At 46.5% G+C, this 21,980-nt stretch overlaps 1 protein-coding gene across 1 annotated transcript in view; it reads left to right on the top strand.

The window, feature by feature from the left end:
• LOC139047898 (uncharacterized) overlaps nucleotides 1-20,815 on the top strand; it is a 42,030-nt gene extending 21,215 nt beyond the window's left edge. The window contains exon 5 of the mRNA XM_070522075.1: nucleotides 20,568-20,815. Coding sequence (XP_070378176.1) covers nucleotides 20,568-20,815 — 248 coding nt within the window. The remainder of the gene's footprint in view (nucleotides 1-20,567) is intronic.
• Nucleotides 20,816-21,980: the final 1,165 nt, after the last annotated feature.

Genomic DNA, 21,980 nt, shown 5'->3' with positions numbered 1-21,980 from the left:
TATTTAGCTCCGCCACAGAATACTAACCACGATCGGGAATCAACATGCAGCGATAAGCTCTGCTTACGAATAGCGTAGTGCAAATATGCCCACGATCATAACATCGGCTACGTCGCTTTCGAATACCACGATGCAATTATATACCAATAAAAAATCCTCTATGCACTTTGACATGAGAGCCGCAATTATCTACTGAGATCTCAAAGAAAACCGCACGGCTTCGAGTGGCACCTGTGCCACAGCTGCACTCTTCAGACGAAGCAGTGTGTGCCTTCAGTAGCAAATAAGGAGCACTTAACTTTTGGTTCGTCTATTTTCGCTCAACGTAACAGTAACTCTGCTGTGTAAACAACAGCGACGCGAACTTTGCAAAAGAGACGGCAGTGCTTCCTGTGAAAATATAAAACAGGTGTGCGACGTCACGATATTTTGCTAGTGTTAAATATTCCGCGAATAAAAATCACCGTCGTCCGGCTCTAAAATCAGGGCTCTACTCGGGTAGAAAAGCTAAGTTCAAAACAAAAAACACGCTCGCGCCCGTACGTACGCACGTACCTATACGCTGCCTATGCAGCTGCGGCGTACACGAGTTTGCTTTAATTGCAAAATACGGATGGATAAGGCTTTACTGTTTTTACTAGCTCTCAGTTGCGTTCCACCGATCCCGCTTTACTTGAGCTTCCCATTTCTTTCTTCGCTCCGAGTCCCGGGGAAAGCGAGAACAACGCAGGCTTTTACGTGTTGACTCGGAGCACATTGGCACACAACGGCCCGTCATGATCTCTCAGTGGACTTGACAAGCTTGTCAGTCATGCAGTCGAACACTGTCAAACAAGTTGAACCACCAGCGAGTGCCTCGAACAACGCAAGCTCAGCTGTTAGCACCGATCAAGTGCGACCACTCTGACCGCCCACCGTGATTCGAAATGGCGTCGCAGCGAGAAAGAGGCGGCGTGGGGGGTGGTCTAAGGATGCCACCACCCTGAACGGCGGCGCTGGCATCGAGGTGCCCTAACCCGGGTCGGATGCGAGCGCTAGCTGCGTTGGCCGCTCCAAACTTAAATTACGTAGCCCTGCCTCCGAGATTTTGACGGCGTCTTTTGCGATCCCGGAGGCAGGACCCGCGGTCTCTCGTCAAGCCATTGGTCGAGCGCGCGCCAGCCTAGTAATCGTCACTTCCTCCGCAACAGGAAGTGGGTCGGCTGCGAGCGCCGTCTCTTCACGACTACCCTGAACTACGGGAACCTCCGCTCCAATGGAAAGACTAGCGACGCGGCAGGTATCTAGTAAGGGAGGCATTGGGCGTACTCTAAATGTGGAATGAAGGACAAATTTAAATCAAATAATACGCGTAATATTTTTATTTCATTTACTTGTTTTCTTCTATCTCCTCCTAGAATTACCTGCAAGGCGTGGCTAGAATATTTTTCCCCATTACAACGAATGATGAAACTTCTGAAATAATCCCGCAGGGGCGTCTGCGCAAGCAGGCGTTTGGTGTGTTGCGACACCACGGACCCGAGCACACGAGGGTTGGCCCCTCCCGCGTGTAGCCGTGCGCGGCTTAGCCGTGTCTGGGGAAAAGGGGATCCTGGGGGTTGAGCCGAAGCTGGGTGTTTGGACCTTTAAGGCCCCCCGGCGGAGGCAACACACCCCTTTGGCCTCTGCTTCACATAGACGGCACCCCCGGACTGACCCACCCGGAGGAAATCGGCAGTCGCCTTTTCCTGTCTCTCCCTCCTTCAATCTTCGTCTTTATCTCTCACTTTTTGACCTTTCCTGTCTCCTTTTCTCTTCTGTTTACTTCCTTTCTCCTGGCGGTGAGGGTTAACCCTGTGTGGCTATCCAACCTTGGGTACACCATATTCGGTTATAGTGACGGCGTACGACTGGCGTCGTGCAGTCTTGTATGCAAGCTCTGCCGCGTCCCCTCGTTGGGCTCCGTGGTGGGTGGTCGGCGCTGTTGCCGAATGTATATATTTCTTCATGGAAACTTCTTTCCCTTCCCTTGTTGATCGCCCTCAGAAACGAGGGCGCACCGAAGATGTCTTCAAGTTTTTTGGACACCAAACCCAGAATTTTCCCCGCTTCCACGTTGTTCATTCTGAAAAGCCAAACAAAGCCGTGCGAAACCTTTCACCATTCCTTGTATCAAAGTCCCTGACTGATGTTTTTGGTCCAGGTTATAAGGTATCGAGGATGACAAGCGGCGATCTCCTCTTGGAGCTCCGCGATTTAAAACAATATGAGAAACTATCGCAACTAGTGTCATTTGGGGAGACTCCCATAACAGTAACCCCGCACCGTACAATGAACACCACCCGTGGTGTTGTGTCAGATGATGATTTGATTGACCTGACTGAGGCGGAGCTCCTGGAGGGCTTCAGCGAACAAAATGTGATCAACGTCAGAAGAATTAAGATGAGGCGGGACGGTAAAGAGATTCAGACGAAGCACCTTATAATTACTTTTGGATCAAGTATCTTGCCCGAGTCAATCGAGGCCGGGTACATCAAGCTCCGTGTTAGGCCGTACGTGCCAAACCCACTCCGTTGTTTCAAATGCCAGCGCTTCGGCCACAGCTCGCAGAGCTGCCGAGGCCGCCAGACTTGTGCTAAATGTAGTGCCCAAGAACACACCTCTGAAGCTTGTGAGAACGCTTTCCACTGTGTAAACTGTGACGGGGATCACGCCGCGTACTCGCGGTCGTGCCCCTCATGGAAGAAGGAAAAAGAAATTGTAACGATCAAAGTAAAAGAGAATATATCCTTCAAAGAGGCACGCAGGCGGGTTTCATACCTGCCCAAGAAAAGTTTTGCCGATGTGACGCGTCAGGGGGCAGCGACACAACGGCCACCGGCGGCTGTCCGACCCACAACCAGCGAGTCGGCAGTCACGCCATCTGCCCCCGCGGCGGTTGCAGCTAGCCCTGCTCCGTCAACCCACCAGACGGGGCCACCGACCCCGAAGGCGGGCGCAGCTGAGGCTGCCCCAGCCTCCGCGGCCCCTTCCAGCGCTGGCAACAGCCAGCGCAGCCAAATCCCCCACGGAGCCCCATCGACCTCCGGGCTGGTGGGTGCACGGGTCTTGCCTTCCAAGGCAGGGCCCTCGCTGGTAAATTCTCGCTCGCAAGAGCACGTGTCCGGCGCCTCACAAGAGGCAATGGACACTACAACTATCCTCAAGGCGCACCCAGCGCCTAAGGAGCGGCGAGGCTCCCTCGAACGCTCCAGAAAGAGTAGAACGCCCGTTACAGGGCCTCGAAAGGGCTCTGTAATCTAAGACATCCCTTCCGTTCCCGTAAACTCAGCACCAATTAAATTTAAAATATGGATACACAAATCATTCAATGGAATGTCAGAGGTCTACTCAGGAATCTTGATGATGTTCAAGAACTTATCCATAAACACAATCCAAAAGTGCTGTGTTTACAGGAGACCCACTTAAAATCTACACACACAAACTTTCTCCGAAAGCACGTTACGTTTCGCAAAGACCGCGAGGATGCTGTCGCAGCATCTGGTGGTGTAGCTATTATTGCTGACAAAAGTGTAGCGTGTCAGCATCTAAAGCTCCAAACGGCCCTTGAGGCCGTGGCCGTTCAAGCGATACTTTTAAATAAACTCATTACGATCTGTTCTCTGTATATACCACCACATCATCACCTTCACAGACGCGACTTAGAGTCATTAATAGATGAGCTCCCGGACCCCTATTTTATTCTTGGTGATTTTAATGCACACAGTACTTTGTGGGGCGATTTACGCTGTGATGCACGAGGTCGCGTCATTGAACAGGTACTTTTTTCCTCCGGAACATGTCTCTTGAACACGAAGGAGCCCACATATTTTAACCTGCCCAACAAATCATACTCTGCCATAGATCTTAGCATTTTATCGCCGACGCTTTTACCCTATTTTAAATGGAATGTGCTTAACAACCCGTATGGGAGTGACCACTTCCCAATAATCCTAACCACGCCGAAACAAGATCAACTTCCCCCGCTGGTCCCTCGGTGGAAGATTGACTCAGCCGATTGGGAACGGTACCGAACTCTTACTTACATGACGTGGACTGAGATGTCTGGTATAACCATAGATGATGCTGTTGCATATTTTACAGCTTTTATACTGGATGCCGCCTGTAAATGTATTACACAAACGAGCGGCGTGGGTTCCAAGCGGCGTGTTCCCTGGTGGAACGATGCATGCAGGCAAGCACGGAGGAACCAGAACAAAGCGTGGGCGATATTTCGCGATTCTCCTACAGCTGAAAACCTGGAAAACTTTAAACATGTCAAATCCCAGGCAAGGAGAACGCGCCGGCAAGCAAGACGAGAGAGTTGGGCGAAGTTTATATCAGGTATCAACTCGTACACAGATGAGAGAAAAGTCTGGAATAGAGTGAATAAAGTTAATGGGCAGCAAACGTATTCCTTACCTCTAGTAAATAGCCACGGAGAAAGCCTTGAAGACCAAGCCAACTCTCTCGGTGCACATTTTGAATACATATCGAGCTCTTCACACTACTCCGAAACCTTCCTAAAGTACAAAACACAAATAGAACAGAAAAAATTAGAAAGAAAGTCTGCTAAAAGTGCGGCGTACAACGATCCATTCTGTATAGCAGAGCTGCAGGCAGCACTAAACTGTTGTAATACATCCGCCCCAGGTTCAGACCGAGTAATATATGAGATGTTAAAACAACTACCACCCGAAACACAGAAAACCCTCCTCTACCTATACAACGTTATATGGTCTTCCGGCGAGATCCCCTCCGTTTGGAAGGAGGCTATTGTAATTCCAATTCTGAAACACGGGAAGGATCCTTCCTCTGTATCAAGTTACCGACCTATAGCGCTAACAAGTTGCCTCTGCAAAGTATTCGAAAAAATGATTAACTGTCGCCTACTACATATCCTCGAATCAAATAAATTCCTCGACCCATACCAGTGCGGGTTTCGCGAGGGTCGATCCACTAGTGACCATCTCATACGTATCGAGGCACGTATTCGTGAAGCTTTTGTTCATAAGCAGTTTTTTTTATCAGTATTCTTAGATATGGAGAAAGCTTATGATACTGCGTGGCGGTTTGGCATATTGAGAGACCTCTCACAGTTAGGTATACATGGCAATATGTTTAGTGTTATTGAAAGCTATCTGTCTAATCGCACATTCCGTGTTCGAGTGGGCAATGTCTTGTCACGGAAATTTATACAGGAAACAGGAGTGCCGCAGGGCGGTGTGCTCAGCTGCACGCTCTTTATAGTAAAAATGAATTCTCTTCGTCTACACATACCACATAACATCTTCTATTCAACGTATGTTGACGACGTGCAGATAGGATTCCAATCAAGTTCTCTTGCAATCTGTGAGCGACAGGTCCAGCTTGGCCTTAACAAGGTCTCCAAATGGGCTGACGTGAACAGGTTCAGACTGAACCCACAAAAAAGCACATGTGTCGTTTTCTCGAGAAAAAGAGGCCTGCACGCTGATCCTGAAATTCTGTTGCATGGTGAGCGCCTGCCTGTAAACAAGGAACATAAATTTTTAGGCATAATTTTAGACGCCAAATTAACCTTTGTACCGCACATAAAGTATCTTAAAATCAAATGTATGAAAACAATGAATATCTTAAAGGTGCTCTCACGCACAACCTGGGGCAGTGATAGAAAATGTCTCATGAACCTATATAAAAGCCTCATACGCACACGACTAGACTATGGAGCCATAGTTTACCAGTCGGCTACTCCAACTGCTCTAAAGATGCTAGACCCTGTACACCACTTAGGAATTCGCCTGTCCACAGGGGCCTTTAGAACAAGCCCAGTGGAAAGTCTGTACGTTGAATCGGATGAATGGTCACTTCATCTGCAGCGAACATACTCGTCTTTCATGTATTTTCTTAGAGTAAACGGAAACAGTCAGCACCCCGCGTATTCCACTATAAACGATTTGTCCAGTTGTCAACTTTTTCGCAATCGGCCCACAGTGGCAAAGCCTTTCTCACTGCGTGTCAGAGACATAGCTGAAGAAACAAGTTTTCCCCTGCTTGAATACCATCCTATGTCCCCTGCTATACGGCCCCCACCGTGGCAGTGGCAACCAATAGAGTGTGATATATCCTTCATAACTGTTACAAAACGCGCTCCTCTCGCGCATATACGAATGTACTTCCTGGAATTACAACACAAATACTCATGTCCTGAATTCTTTACAGACGCATCAAAGAGTAATTCTGGCGTATCTTACGCAGCAGTCGGTCCATCCTTTTCGGATACCGGTTTTCTGCACACGAACACAAGTATCTTTACAGCAGAGGCCTACGCCATATTGGCTGCCGTTAAACACATTAAAGAATTGAATATCCCAAAGGCAGTGGTATACACAGACTCTTTGAGCGTCGTAAACGCATTGAAAACTGTGAAGAAATATCAAAATCCTATAATTGTATCTCTCTATTCAGCATTATGCACCACCTATGCGTCCAGGCAGCATATCGTAGTATGCTGGGTGCCGGGGCACCGCGAGATTGAAGGAAACGTGTTGGCTGACCAGCTAGCCACATCCGTGCACGCGAACGCTGCAGACATTTCCACGACTGTCCCTGTAATGGACCTTAAGCCCTCCATAAGGAAAACGCTCAGGGCTTTCTGGCAGCGGTTATGGGATAAAGAAACAGAAAATAAACTGCATGTTATCAAGCCATATCTTGGCAACTGGCCGCCGGTATCAAAGAACCGCCACACGGAAGTAATACTTTGCAGACTTAGAATAGGACACACATACAGTACACATGCATACCTCTTGTCAGGTGGTGATCCACCCATGTGTGATAAGTGTGGTGAGCCACTTACCGTGCTTCACATCCTGATGCAATGCAGAGAATTAGATGCAAATAGGAAAAAGCATTTTCCATTACCTCACCGGCAACAAATTCCACTTCATCCCCAAATGATTATAGGTATGGAACCTCTCTTTAAACATCAATCACTGTTTCAATTTTTAAAAGCTGTACATAGCTTTCATACTATAGCGCCAGGAAATCCGTAGTACAGCCTCCTCACAGAGGTTTCTGCTGCGGTAGCTGCATTGAAAGAAAGCACCTGCCTCCCAGCCTTTGGGCTCAAAGGCTTTAAGGAGGCATATGTGCTATTTTCATATTCATACATTTTAGCCCCATTATCACTTGTCACTCGTCCTATACCCAGAGACCACTCCACGTATCACTGTCATAATTTTATACCTATATATCGGTTTATGCTTCTGCGATAGCGACTAATTTTAGGCCACTTTACAGCCATGTTACACCTCATCATCGTAACTCACCAATCAGCGCTTAACACATCATTATCAGTAATGGCGCTCTTTGGCCACACCTGGCCCTTGCGCCACTAAACAACACACATCCATCCTTCTGAAATAAATTTATTTTCCATTTGTTTGGCACATCGTTTAATTATCCTAGTGTGTTATTCGAATTTACATCCGCCTCATTTCCGGAAAGTAACATAACTATAACGATTATGTCACCTGCAAGTGCCTGCATATGCCCCTCACTCAGTCAAGAACTTTATTGAAGTCCTGAGGAATTTCAAGCCGTTGGAGATCCCACGCGGGCAACTCCTCCGGCAGAAACCGTAGGCGACGCCCAAGTCGGGACGGGAACGTGGTGACGCTCCGCCAGTTCTTGGGCCCTCTGGACGGCCATGAGTTGGAGTTTGAGGTCTGGGCTTTTGAGGGCTTCTTCGCATTCGAGCTCACTGGAGAGAGGGCCCTTTGGTAACGCGGTACGTTGCCATAGCATGCGCGAGAGTGAGCAATAAAGTTCTCGGCAGTCTGGGCAATTCGCCGGGATTTCTGAGTTATAGTGACTTAGTAGGCCTCGTGACGGATACGAGTCTGTTTGTAGCATTCGAAACGCGGCCGCCTGCGCCCGTTCGAGTTTGGCGTGTGGGAGCGGGAATTTGGTTTTGTCTTTCCGATAGTGGGAGGTGATTTCTTGATAAGTGAGCAGCGGGTCATTAAACTGAATGTCCAGGCCCTGGGAGGCCGTGGGACCGTCGCGGCGGGCAAGTTCTCGCGCACAGTCGTGGGCCGTTTCATTGAGGTTAGCTTTTTGCGGGTGAATGTCTTTCCCCATGTGAACGGGGAACCAGGAGAGGCACCGTTTGCTCCCTTTTAAGCTCGCTAGTAGTATACGCGCTGCTATATGCCCCTCTGCGTTTCTTTTGGTACTAAAATGTCCGAAATAACGAAATTCCAAAAGAGAGGACTGGAAGGTGAGCTTGTGGTGAGCCTGTTTCTAGTGTCATCGTAATAGAAACATTGTCAATATGTAGGTTATTTCTGTTTGTTTTTTATGTTTGTGGATGACATAAGATTTGGATAACATTTATATTGTGCGAGTTTCTCAGTAACATTTAAAGCTTGAATGAAGTTAAAGGAATTTTGATATTTAATGAATTAACTAATGACTTAAATCCGTCAAGTTTTGCTTGTTGAAGCCTTTTCTTAATTTCTTCTAGCTCTAATATTGTGCATGTTCTATGAGCCGAGCCATAGTGGTGTCTTTGAAGAAGACATCGTATATAGAGAAAGTATTACCGCGTGACGTTTAATAATTTCTCGAGAATTTTGCTGACGACTGAGTTACACCTGCTGACGTGCAGTTATTTTCGCCTGAAATTGTGAGCTGACTTACCTTTAGGTATTAGCATTATTCTTGATCATTTCAATTATTTGGGAAATATCCTGTTTCTAAATATCCGTTAAACAGATTTATTAAAAGGTATTAGGTGAATTATGTAATTTTTTTTATTAATACGGTCTTTAAGTGGTTTGCACCTGGAGACACATTTGTCCTCGAATGTTTCGAAGACGCAATCAACTTTGATTCCCATGAACTTGATTGATCATGTTTCACCCCCTTGTTTTATCTCCTGTATCATTTGAATAAACGCATTGAACTTCTTGATTCAAGTTTTCTTGTAGGTTAGTTATGTGGTCTCCCAATTCTTTTTCATCTACATGACTTTCCTCCACTCTTGGACAAGTCGGAAAAAAGTTTTTGTAAAATTTAACTTAATCTTTCCGCTAGGCTTGTGTTATTTTCACCATCCTCTTTTTAGGGCTAGTGAACATTACTTTTGTTTTGAATTCGTCTTCTACTATATTATGGGGTAGATTGCAAGGATTGTGTATTTTTTTAGTGTATGTGCCTTGCCAACTTTTGTTTTTCGCATTTTCTATCATATTCTGCTATATTACATACTCCATGTAGTATTCTTTTTTAAATTGTAAACTTATAACTGTTTTAGCTCTTTGAAATCGTCTTCCTTTGGCTCGCTCTTTTTGTCCTTTTCGCTCTAATTGCACTTAGCACCAAAGGTATGATTTAATTTTTATGTTTTAGTGGGCTTTTCGAACATTTGTAATTATTAAGGATATTCCTATATTCCTTTTGATATCCTCTTCTTAATATGATCTTGAACATGGTCGTACCAGTTATCTGTTTTCATCTCTTCCAGTATTTTTTGTTGGCCATCTAGAGCAATGTCTACCTGTTAATAGGTTACCCTGTTTCAGATTGTTCCGCTAATATATCTATTGTCATTGTTATTGCAGTTTTTCAGCCCCTTCCAATTTGATATGTCCTCTGCTAATTTTTTGTCTAGTACTGTTAGGTCGAGCCATCATTTTCCTTTAGTTGCCTAAAATGTAGGTGATGAATGTTTATCATTAATTATGTTTAGAATGTGCGTAAGTGTAAAATACAATATTTGCTTTCCTCTGGCCTCATTATTTAGTCTACCCCATGTATTATTTTTGGCATTGAAGTTGCCCATTATCATTATGCTTCTATAAGGAACATTTTCTAATATATTCTCGATATTGAGCAAGATTGAAACAATCTTAACCTGTGGCTGACAGTAACGCTTTAGAATTAATATTTCTTTTTCTTCTTTCCCTACTCTTGAGGCAAATATCTTATTCTCTATAAGGATTTAGAACGTTATCATTTCCTCGTTATATATTTTAATGGCTACTTCTGCATTATTTGCCATTTTTAATTACAGGGAAACAAGTAATTTTTTATCAAGGAACACTGCAGTTGTAAAACAGTAATGTCATGTCCGTCTTTATCCGTGCAGTTCCTGAGTGACTGTATTGCTTTAAATGGTGTGGCCAGATTTGCCTGTATTTGGTGGACGTGCGAGGTAAATCTTGGACGATCCTGGACGACCCAGCTCTACCAACTATCCGACGGAGTAGGCGCTTGGCCGGCTTACGACCCCAAGCAGCAGACATGGCCGATTCCGGAGAAGGCAGTGACGACCCCACCTGTGGCGGACCAGACAGCAATCACGCAGGTCAGGCTGGCTTCTGGACACCGCTGCGAGAGCCACCCATCTTTTCGGGGAAGGCGAACGAAGACGTCGACGACTGGCTCAAACACTACAACAGAGTGAGTCGCCACAACCACTGGAGCACTACGAAGCAGCTCGATAATGTGGTTTTTTTTCGTGCTGGAACCGCGCTCCTCTGGTTTGAAAACCACGAGAGCGTTCTGACAAGCTGAGACAGTTTTGTAGAAGAATTCACCAAGTGCTTCGGGGACCCAATCTCTAAGAAAAATAACGCTGAGCAGACGCTTTCCCGACGAGCTCAGATACCTGGCGAAACGTGTACAACGTACATAGAGGCTGTTCTAAAATTATGCGGAATCGTCAGCACTACCATGACAGACGAAGACAAAGTAGGACATCTGCTTAAAGGAATCGCTGAAGACGTTTATAATTTTCTTATAACGAAGGAAGATCTTAGTACTCCGTCTGATCTGAGGAAACACTGCCGGGCGTTTGAAGCGCTGAAAATGAGAAGGATTGGGCGAAAGTTTGGACGATTGGACAATGTTACTACTATTGCAAGTGTGTCCGTTCCAACCCACGACGACATCTCCTCAGTGATTTGGCAATTGGCTAAAGAAGAGCTTGAACGCCTTAAAGTTGTTGACGACGCTGATACGTGCCATCAGTGTGCATTTGGTCATCGTTCTCGTGTGCCACCGTCCACCTGGGCATCTCAGAGTTTCCGAGAACCTCGCAGGACCTATGCTGATCGTACGGAGAGCAGCAACTTGCCACCGCAACCGACAAGTCTGGGACGCTGACAAGATGCACAACAACGATTTGTTCCGCGGGCTCTTCCCTCTTACAACCAGCCTGAGAGTACATTTCCACCCATAAAACCCATGTCACCGGTGTCACCCGCGACAAGCCGCGACTCCCGCATTTGCTACAGCTGCGGTGTGCCTGGACACATTGCTAGGTATTGCCACCGCCGCCAGCAGAGTGCTCCACGGTTTAATTCCTTCCCCCCCGCGTGCCTGCTGACGAGCCCTGGCCGTATCCCAGTTCCCTCCAGCGGCTGCAGCAGGGACGCGCGAATCGCAGTGACTCCCCCGTTTCCGATCGCAGCCTGACACCACCACCGACACGACAACGACGTTCTCCATCACCTCGTCATCGCTCGTTATCACGCGCGCACACTCTACTTCCTCTTTCTCTGCCTCAGTCGCGCAGTGCTGCGACAATATGTATTAAAGTGTTGTTTTCTTTGTCCTGTATGTGTATTTGCTTGTTTTTCTGCTATGACATTGGGCCAAGTTTTTGTGTGAGCTTCATTTTAACGTTATTGAGTTTTGTTAATAAATGAGCTGAAGAACCGTCTTCTCTCTTCGAAGTGTTAAGGTGCAAGTTGGACACTTCCAAGGCAACATTGAGTGTTTGGTCTCTCCAAGGGAAAGTTTTTCCACACATGGCCTGCATTTTGCTTCGTTTTAACGCTCGTTTTTTTCGCTGCCTTGTTCACGACAGATGGCGCATCGAAGACGTTCCCGACATTCGTTTCTTGTGCGCCAAAAGGAGACATTTTGTGCACTGCGGGTTGAAAATGTTGCCCTAAATAGGACGTCAGTTCCAGTTGATGTTCAAATTCCCCTTGTTTCCAAGTGCTAAGGAGCCCGTGTGCTTAGCGCCGAAATCGCAGTCACTCCGTTCTTACCCGTCCAGTGTCTGCTGAACTCTATATCCTCCCTGTCGCGCAGGAGGGGAGCCTGATTGGTGACGCGTTAACTGGGGCATTCCATTCCTGTTTCTTGGCCTATTCCCACCACCTTCATTTCCAGTCTTCTTGATTTTGGTGTCTTGATACGTACATTTTTTTCATTGTTCTGGTAAATTGCCCCTTTTAACTTCTCCATGACACCTTAGGAGGTAGTGGTTACAACTACATCTTCACTGTCAGTCCGCATAGTTGCATCTGTGAAACCAACCTTTAATGGTTATATCTTCTTCTTCAGTGCTGACTGTAGGTTATTCGGTGTCCGAAGTAATGATTAATGCATATGACTTCTGCTTTCCTTCGTCTTGTTCATTACGACAATCAGCAAGACCCTGTCGAGGTGCCTGTGCAAAGTTTTTGCCATTTGTCCTTTCTTCCATCTTGACTAGTCTTCCTTCTAGAAATTTATCCTCATGGCGCCGCTGTAAGGTGATTGTTTTCTATTTTATGTATACAGACATGATGACGTCCAGCTGGCATGAGATTTTTCATCGCCTCCTTATGCTGCTATGATTCCTGTCAACGCCTTCATGAAGACATTGTCGCACCTTTTGAGACTGATAGTTTCGAGGTGTCTTTATTTGATGAAAAACTCATTCTTGTCTGTTAAATTTCCCTTAGAAACTGTTTCCTGAACTTTTTCTTTGATTTCTCTTTCACTTGACGTTTTCACTGGTTCCAGAACTTCATTCCGACATTTCGAGATCTCTCACTAGGTGCGAAAAGCATCCCACAAGAGAATAGCTTGTTCTCCCGAGCTCATTCTTGATGTATCATCCCTTTTTCGGGACTTGCTTCTATCTCTTGTTTTCAGTTTCCCCACGACTTCTGTGTTATTCTTCTTGAAGTTATTCTTGTGACTTTTCTGGGAAGTCGGAATCTGGTTCATGTTCACTTTGTTTTTACATTGCAGCCCCAAGACCAGAAAGGAGTCGGGTTTGTTCATTCGCGTTCTCTCCTGTCTTTTTTTTCTTGGAGATGCCAGTTTTTCACCAGACTTCGCGGATTCTCACATCCTGTTCTGACAACCTCGTCAATTTCTAGTCATAGTTACTTGTTGTACTTATCTGCGAGTGTACTACGATCCGGTAAGCAAAAAATCACAGGTCAACAAAACTTAGCGGAATTTCCCCAGTTGGTCCGGCAACTGTGCGTAGCAGGTTTTCAACTGTAGGTGCAGCTGAAGCTTCTTTACAGGTCACAGAAATCTCACAGCGTCTCCAGCTTTCTATTACCAACATGCCCATATTTTTTATGATTCCGTAGATACAAAAATCTTTGCTGTAGATTCAAAACTCACCGAGCCGCGTTGATAGCTCGAAGTGACAGGATGCAAGAAAGCGGCACCCTGTGTTGGCGGGAAACCGCCGGAGAATATTGACTGTTCTCTTAATTTTTCAGTTCTGACAAGCGTTTTTTTTGCTACATATAATAATAATATTTGGGATTTCACGTGCCAAAACCAGTTTCTGATTATGAGGCACGCCGTAGTGGAGGACTCCGGAAATTTTGACCACCTGGTGTTCTTCAACGTGCACCTAAATCTAAGTACACGGGTGTTATCGCATGTCGTCCCCATCGAAATGTTGCCGCCGTGGCCGGGATTCGAACCCGCGACATCGTGCTCAGCAGCCCAACACCATAGCCACTGAGCAACCACGGCGGGTGTGCTACATATAGGCTCAAGAGCACTTCGCGACAATCAAACAGCCTCTTCTTCCGTTTTCTTCCTCATTTGAGCTTGAAATCAGGAGAAGTGTCTCTCCTAGGTTGGCAATATCTGCCACCTGGCTTTGTTTACGATGGAAAAAGACCTTTTTAAGCTCTTTCCTGACCGATTTCGATGCGTCACGCTCGATTTCGACACGCACATATACGTGTGCCGGGTGTTTTAATAGTGGAGGAGTACAAAACTCGAAGACTTTACTCCCTCTTTTCCGGACTTGAGATGGAAAAAAATTCGAGGGCGCTTAAGCTTCGCCTTCAAGAGTGGAACGCGACAGCGTTCCCGTCTACCCGCCAAGGGACATAAGATAATGCGCTACGGCGCAGCGATCACTTACGATGCGCTCCGCATCGCACTTTTCACCCACCAATCACGCGGTGAGCGTCGAGCAACGCAGCGTTCGGCGCGGCAACAAAACCTGCGCCTGAGCAAGCGGAACGAACCAAAGAACTCGGTGTCTCGAAGGGGGAAACGATGTACGCCAGCCAAACGTCGGGATCGGCACGGGCAGTTAGATAGACAGATAGTGACCTAAAGAAAGGAAGGACGCTTGATTTTGCAACCCTTGCGGGAGCACGGCGAAGCGTCGTCAGGGGAGAGGGAGTCCGGGCCGCGATGCCCCTCGCACCGGCCCCCCACAGCCCCAATGCGCGCGTGGCGCGCCACCTGTCGGGGCAGCACCGTACATTGAGGGGAGGGGGTCTTCTGTGTTTGCTGCAAGATACCTCTGCCTCTGGGGAAAGCGCAGAAGAAATGTAGCGGAAACGCACTTCGCTACTCGTATAACTGCGACATCTGTGTTACATGTTCATAATTATCGATATACGCCGCAGTATAACTTTTTACGGCTCGTTTCTAAGGCAACACCGCATTCACTAGAGGCACTTTTGTACCACTTTGAAGCATCATGCTCGTGGCTGAGTGGTAGCGTCTCCGTCTCACACTTCAGAGACCCTGGTGCGATTCTCACCCAGCCCATCTTGCAAGATGTTTTTTATACATGAAGTGCTTCCCAGGATTTATCGCTTACGGCCAACGCCGCCGACGCCGACATCGACGACACCGGCTTTTCTTCGACACGAGCTCCTTAACGCTGTCGCGTTAAAACTCACTCCTAGGCACACGAGTGGCCGCAGGGCTTGGAGACGCTCATGATGGTAGAAGGAGGGTACAATCAGAGAACGGATCAGGCGAAAAGTGGAGAAGGATAGGAGGGGAAGCGGCCTGCGCGGGACCTGAGTTGCCGGCGGTCGCGGCATCCGCCGCCGCGTGGGCGATTTTATCTGCACCTCCGAGGGGGAGGAGCAGGGTGGCCTGAGGTGGGGAGGGCTACACTTGTCCTGGGCGTCCGCTGCTTTGGTCAGTACGTGGTACGAGCGTGTCTGAAGAGCGTCACTGCTCCGGCAAGGGGCGATGGCGAGCGGCTACGAGTAAGAATCGATGTGACGCTCCTTTGGGTGTCGCCGCCGCTTCGGCTGGTGGCACGATTTCCCTGCACTAAGAGCCGCTCCCGTCGTTAGTGGAACGAAAGCGTAAGAAAAGCGCCGTGCCGCGCAAGACGGGCTGTGCAGCGACGATGACTACCATATGGCACCAGAGTAGCGCACTTCCTGTGTATGGAAACAAAAGCGATCTACTCACAGCGTTCACTTCCTAATATAAGCCGTGTACCTATATAATCATAACACAGAATATTGACGCGCGAAATGAAAACACCTATAGATCTGCGCGCAAGTATTACATTATGGCGTATCGTAATTGTCACTGAATTTTTCAACACATTAACGCAATTTATTGACTCTACAGCGCAATGCCGTGGCCAACATCGCTGATTTGGTTAATAAAGGGAATGTCTACATATGACATATAGAACGCAGTAAACATAAAACACAAATAGTGAAGTACTTAGGAGGTCTTTATTTGCAGCAATGCAGATCCGTCTCGCAGGATGTAGAATTCACCCAGACATCATGGCTCGGAACCATCTGATGGCGTACAGGATATACCTCACGTCAGGTGACCAATTGTAGCAGTTCTGAAATTGTTGGATAACTTATGGTACAAGGAAGGTAATAAAACATCGTATACTGCATGAGTTCATATTTAATTTTGCTAATTTCTTCGAGAAATACGCAGAGGTCTTGTCGCGCCCTCCAAGCGTAACTTCATTAGCCTGAAAAGCAACAAAATGGAGCAGTACTGTTTCATTGCAACAGACATGCCTCAATAGCTGGATTCTCATTCCATGAGAGAAGGCGTGTAGCCATGCATTGTTCTAGTTGCGGCGTTGTAAGGTTGTTGCTGAGCTGCTACGAACATTTGATGCAATCGTTTACTCAGCTAGAGCACTGCATTAACCTCTACCACCAGGTCATGTTTGAACACACCTAAGTAATTTACTAGACTAGGCCAATTTTAATTAAAATCGTGGAAAATGCAGGAACGGTGGCATTGTAGGAGAACAATACGAGATAAGTAAACTTTTGTTGGTTAACAAGAAACGCGTATAGGAAGCAATGCTGCAAAACTGTTTTGAAAGAGGCAGAGCACTCTTCAAGAGGCGTAAGCTCCACGTTACCTCTAGCCCTTCCACCTACATTTATTCCAGTGCATGCTGACAGAATAAATTCATAATATTTTTAGGCTACGCTTATTTTGACTTGTAACATCAGGCATGTACCGAAGAGCATATAAATAACACATTGGCTGCGACATGTATTAATAAGTTAGATACAACACTAAAAACCACAAAAGGTAAGGAAAACACGTTCTTGGTTCAACTGTACCATAGTCTAAAGCAAAACTTGGATATGTTAGGAAGTTATGCCGATTCAACACACGTGTAGAAATTGATGTGAAGTGAAGCTTTAATCAACAAGTTGACATGAAGAAGTTACAACCGACTGCAATGTGGATAAATTGTTTTACTTTCATCCTGTGCACGTAAGCTCATGCAATGTTTATGTCTGTCGATTCCACAGATCACTTTATTGTCATACCACATTCACTTATGTGGTATGACAATGTACCAATGTGGTATGACAATGTATCAATACTAGGACCAGTTTTATTCCTCGTGTACATCAATGACCTTCCAGAATACATTACACATTCCAGTTGTATTTTATACGCTGATGACACAACAATTTATTCTTCTAACACTTGCTTGGTATCACTAATATCTCACCTTAATGCCGACGTGGTTAAAATCGTTAATTGGTGCCGAGATAATATGCTCAGTATTAATGCTACTAAATCGAAATTTGTAATTTTTTCTTCCGCGCAAAAAAGTGTACAGGAGAAGCCATGCATTAACATTGGTTCGACTTCGCTTCAGGCTGTTGACCATGCAACATTTCTTGGAGTTGAACTGGACAATCATTTAAAATTTACAAATCACATATCATTATTAACGCGTAAAGCAGCATATGGTATCAGAATACTAATCAAAGTCCGCCCATATTTTCCTATACGTATATTAATTTCACTCTACTACGCATTTATTCACAGCCACATCTCTTACTGCATTTCTTCTTGGGGTAATACTTACGCAACTCACTTGGCACCCCTGCAACACACACAAAACCAAGCTCTGAGAATAATAAGTTACAGCCATTTTTCATGTAGTGCTCTGCCATTACTCCGCCCATATAATATTCTGTCCGTAGTGGATTTAAATAAATGTTGTCTAAGTGTCCTTACTTATAAATTTTGTCGAGGAGAACTACCAATTTTGTTGATATCAAAAGACCAAACTCCCCATTTCACTGGCACTCGATTTTCACACCATAATAACTACCTCCTACCGCAACCAAGGACTAACTACGGCAAACTTACTGCGAACTTTTTAGCAACATCAATATGGAATTCACTACCACCCTCCATTAAATCATCTCCTTCCATTCATTTATTTAAGAGAAAAATTCGTCGCCACTTCTTGGGAAAGTGATTGTGTTGTATAATTTTTACGCTTCTGTATGTCGAATAATACTCCTTGGATCTGCTTTTCGTGTTTATACTTTGTTGTTATTACTATGACTCGACTTTGTTTGTTAATACTTACTGTGCCTAGGATTGCTACTGCTGTTAACCGCATTAAGTAAACTTTTTCTATGTATTTTTTGTTGGAGGTCCCTCCTCAGTCTTTGACTATGGGACCTCCTAGAGTTACTTCTGTAAAACATTTCAAACGCTCAATAAACTGAAACTGAAACTGAAACTGAATAGACCGCTCAGAAGCTGTGATGAAAAAGAAACGCCTAATCAGGTGGAATCAGAGTGTGAGACCTCTACGCAGTAATGTCACGAGCACGATGGCTATGTGTGATATTTGCCGATAAAATAATCACGACCGTTATATGTACAGGCACATAATTAGCTACGTTTAGGCATTTCTAACTTCTTTAGCCATAACGGTAATATAAAGACGAAGGGCCGAATTTGGAAAACTTTTCGTTCGTAAGTTATGTTTTTCATTGGCTGCTCGCCTTCGATAATAATGTGTCCTACATCACTATTGGTTGGCACGAATGCTTTTACCGTTAGTACGTTTTGCGAATACGTGCCCAGTTTTTTTACAGCCACACCACTATACTCACGACACCAGATACTACCTTCGGGTGCGTACAGCGACAGACGGGAGAAAATGGGTGCAATTGCGGTGCGTGTTCGCACATCGTTGTGTTTATAGACGTGTTCTTGCCACATCTGCTGAGGTGTTTGCCTTAGACGTGTTCATACCGCACCTTGATAGCGGTATGTACAAAGGTTATTCACAGGAGCGGCACTGTGACGCTGTTGTCTGCACCACCAACCAGCCACCGAGGAAGCTGCTGATGAAAGAACCCTTCGATCGACATTCACGGAGACCGGAGAAGCCTGTGTTTGTGTGAATCGCATTCGGCTGTTCGCCCACGGCTGCTGCGTTAACTGAGAAATGACACTGTACGATAGTGCCTTTAAATGGACAAACGACTTCGTGCCCAGTGAGCTTCCTCGGGTGGGTATTCGTTTTCTTGTCGGGAACTACACGTCTTGCCTTCCCGCTGAAAGCTTGCGAGCCAGCGATAACAGCATAAAAGTGCCGTTTGTTCTTTTCGAGCGTCTTTATTCCAAGTATGCTCGGTCCACTTTCCGTACGGAAAACCCATGAAGCTCTGCCCGTACCTAAAACTGCCTTTCAGACACGAAAAGAAGGTAAGCTGAATGCGTTCAGCTTCGGGTGTCGGCTACGTAGTTTGCGCAGTAATTGCTCCGTTACGAGAAATAAACAAGGCTTCATGGAACTTGGCGGTTTTTGGTGCCCTGTGCTTTACATTCACATAAATGACTCGCATGACTCGTGACTGTGAAAAAAGAAAACAGCATATGTCTCGCGCACATAGAAGCAGAGAAAACCACGCTTCAGTATCTCACTTTATATTTTTTTTTCGGGCAAGGTATGGTTACTTGGACTGCTATAATTGTGTGATGCTCACACTCAGCCAAACGAGAAGCATGTTCGACCACTTCTAACAGGGATGGTGTCCGCTTCAGCGATGTCGTACATGAATACGCTAATTACTGTGTGTTTTGTAATTGCCCCGAGGGAGAAAATAGACGCGTGTAACTGCAAAAGCAGGCGATATAAAATGCAATGCTTCGATCTCGTGCACACTGCACTAACCACTAGTTAAGCAACTAGTCGGTCAGTGAAAGGTGTGTGGCTGAATGCGTGCGTCGTCAGTACGAGATATTTTTCATACTCGGTTGGAGTAAACTCTTACGCAATCACGCAGCGGTTAGAAATTTCCCTTCCGACTGCCGTACTGTTCCCATACGTAGAAAACATTATTGCATTTATATCGGTCGTACTGTGCTAAAATCACACAGTGATCGAGATGACAAAGCATGGTTAACATATAGCACAATGTGTGGCGGGAGCGCACGGCAGCCTTGTGGTACTATTCTTTAAAAAAATGGAGGGATTCTAGTACCATTCATACAGTGCCTCAAGTCCTACAGAAACGTGTATAGCCAAACAAATCTCGCAGAAGAAAGGTTCGAGAACTGCCGGACGTTGTAACTACAGTGAACCGGACGACGCTGCAGTTCCGTTGAAGTTCACGGTGCCGCCGGCTGCATGACTCCCCAAATTATTTAAGTGGCTTATTCTTGTGACGTGAAAAGTAATCACATTAGAAAACATTGATTCACCATCCCGGCCCTGCGGAAGTACATGTCCAACTTCGTGTCCGCTGAAGCTGTAGGCAAACCGTAACTGCTGATGAGGGTATGAGATGTCTTATTCTTCATCATCAGCCTGATTACGCCCACTGCAGGGCAAAGGCCTCTCCCATACTTCTCCAACTACCCCAGTCATGCACTAATTGTGGCCACGTTGTCCCTCCAAACTTCTTAATCTCATCCGCCCATCTAACTCTCTGCCGTCTCTTGCTACGCTTCCCTTCCCTTGGAATCCAGTCCGTAACCCATAATGACCATCGCTTATCTTCCCTCCTCATTACATGTCCTGCCCATGCCCATTTCTTTTTCTTGATTTCAACTAAGATGTCATTACCTTCCGTTTGTTCCCTCACCGAATCTGCTCTTTTCTTACCCTTAACGTTACACCTATGATTCTTCTTTCCATAGCTCGAGGACGACGCAGCGAGCTATATAAAACGAGATGTCATTACTGTAGTGATAATCCACGTGGTACCTCTGTCGTTTCGCAGCGTTCTCAGCTTACCGGCGCTCATCGTCGCTTCTGGTGGGCTTGTCACTTGTGCTCGGCTTCTCTGGCCTAGACACCTTCATCCTGCCGGGCTTGTCTATTGCGCTGAACTTTTCCAGCAAGAACATTCGGTTCCTCCAGGACATGGTGCTTGCACTCGGCTTCTCGGGCTCCGTCTTCATTTGTGGCACGTGCACGACGCCGTTGTTGACATTGACACTTCTGTGGCCTGGAGTGTCCTACCCATAGCAGTGCTTCAACGGGATTATCCACGGGAACTGCAGGCGGGGCTGTTCAGCAGGCATGGGAATTATTGTAACTCTATGGGTTTGCCTAAACTTTGGCCTTCTTGCTTCAAACGGCTTCGTGACTTTGTGACTCGTTTATTTTCAACAACATACTGTGTAATAAATAAATAAACATCATTAAAACTGTCCGACGGCACCATTCGAACACAGGGCCGCTAGTAGAGAAGCCCGATATTGAAATAATTACGCCACGGACGCATACAGCGAGAAGTGGCATAGAACGACCTTAGGATTTTCTCGCCGACTAGTCATCAAATATGTGGTTCGGACGCTTATTTTCTGCTTGTGTTTATTGAAACGACTGGGGTCTGTATGTTGTATGCGTAATTACAAAGAACGCATTAATTTTTCACTTCAGCTTGCTGAGTCATTGAAACCTGCTTCCCCTCCGCCGCGTGTCGGCCCGGTATGGCGCTACTTCTGCGATCGGCCTACATTATTTCCAAGGGAAGCGGACAAAAAAAAAATTACACTGACTAAACTCCCTAGTGCCAATTTTGAGCGAAGCTGTTTTGAATTCGCCATATATCGTAGCAGCACCGAATTGGATTCTGAATGACCGAGTTCTCTCGGCGGCGTGACTGAGCCTCTCCTCGGGCAGCTCGTTCAGCAGCAGCGGCAGACGAAGCATTCCCACCAGTTCTGTGGCTGTGTTTTGAAAGAAGGCATGACCACGATGTCTCGCGCGGAGGGCAATTTGTAGCGGCGGCGGCGACGCAGGCGATGTAGCACGTGTGTGAGTGAAAGCGCGCGATGGTGTGCCGGTGAACGCGGCTCAGTCTCGCGCGCGCAAACGAGGAAGGCGGGCTCAAGCGCACTCTCTCCTGTCGCGCGTGAGGCATGGGTTCGGGCGAGGGAGGGAAGAGCGGCGGCCTGCTTCTCCGGCGGCTGCTGCGTACTGCGTGGCCGTGAGCGCGCCGTATTCTCAAGGCGACCTGCGACGCGCGGGCGTCACCAGGCCCGGCGCACTCTCAAGTTCAACAATTGGCCACAGAGAGCGAAAAATCAATCGAGGCGCGTTTCAGCGTAAGCGCGCAAGTGGAGCTACTGTAATTTGCTCGCATACTTTAATTTGTGCTTTTTCTGCTGGGAGCGCTGATCATGCT

This window comes from Dermacentor albipictus, chromosome 7 (assembly GCF_038994185.2).
Source record: "Dermacentor albipictus isolate Rhodes 1998 colony chromosome 7, USDA_Dalb.pri_finalv2, whole genome shotgun sequence".
NCBI classification, from domain to species: Eukaryota; Metazoa; Arthropoda; class Arachnida; order Ixodida; family Ixodidae; genus Dermacentor; species Dermacentor albipictus.
The sequence above is the reverse complement of the archived record's forward strand: the minus strand, read 5'-3'. Positions and strand labels throughout refer to the sequence as shown.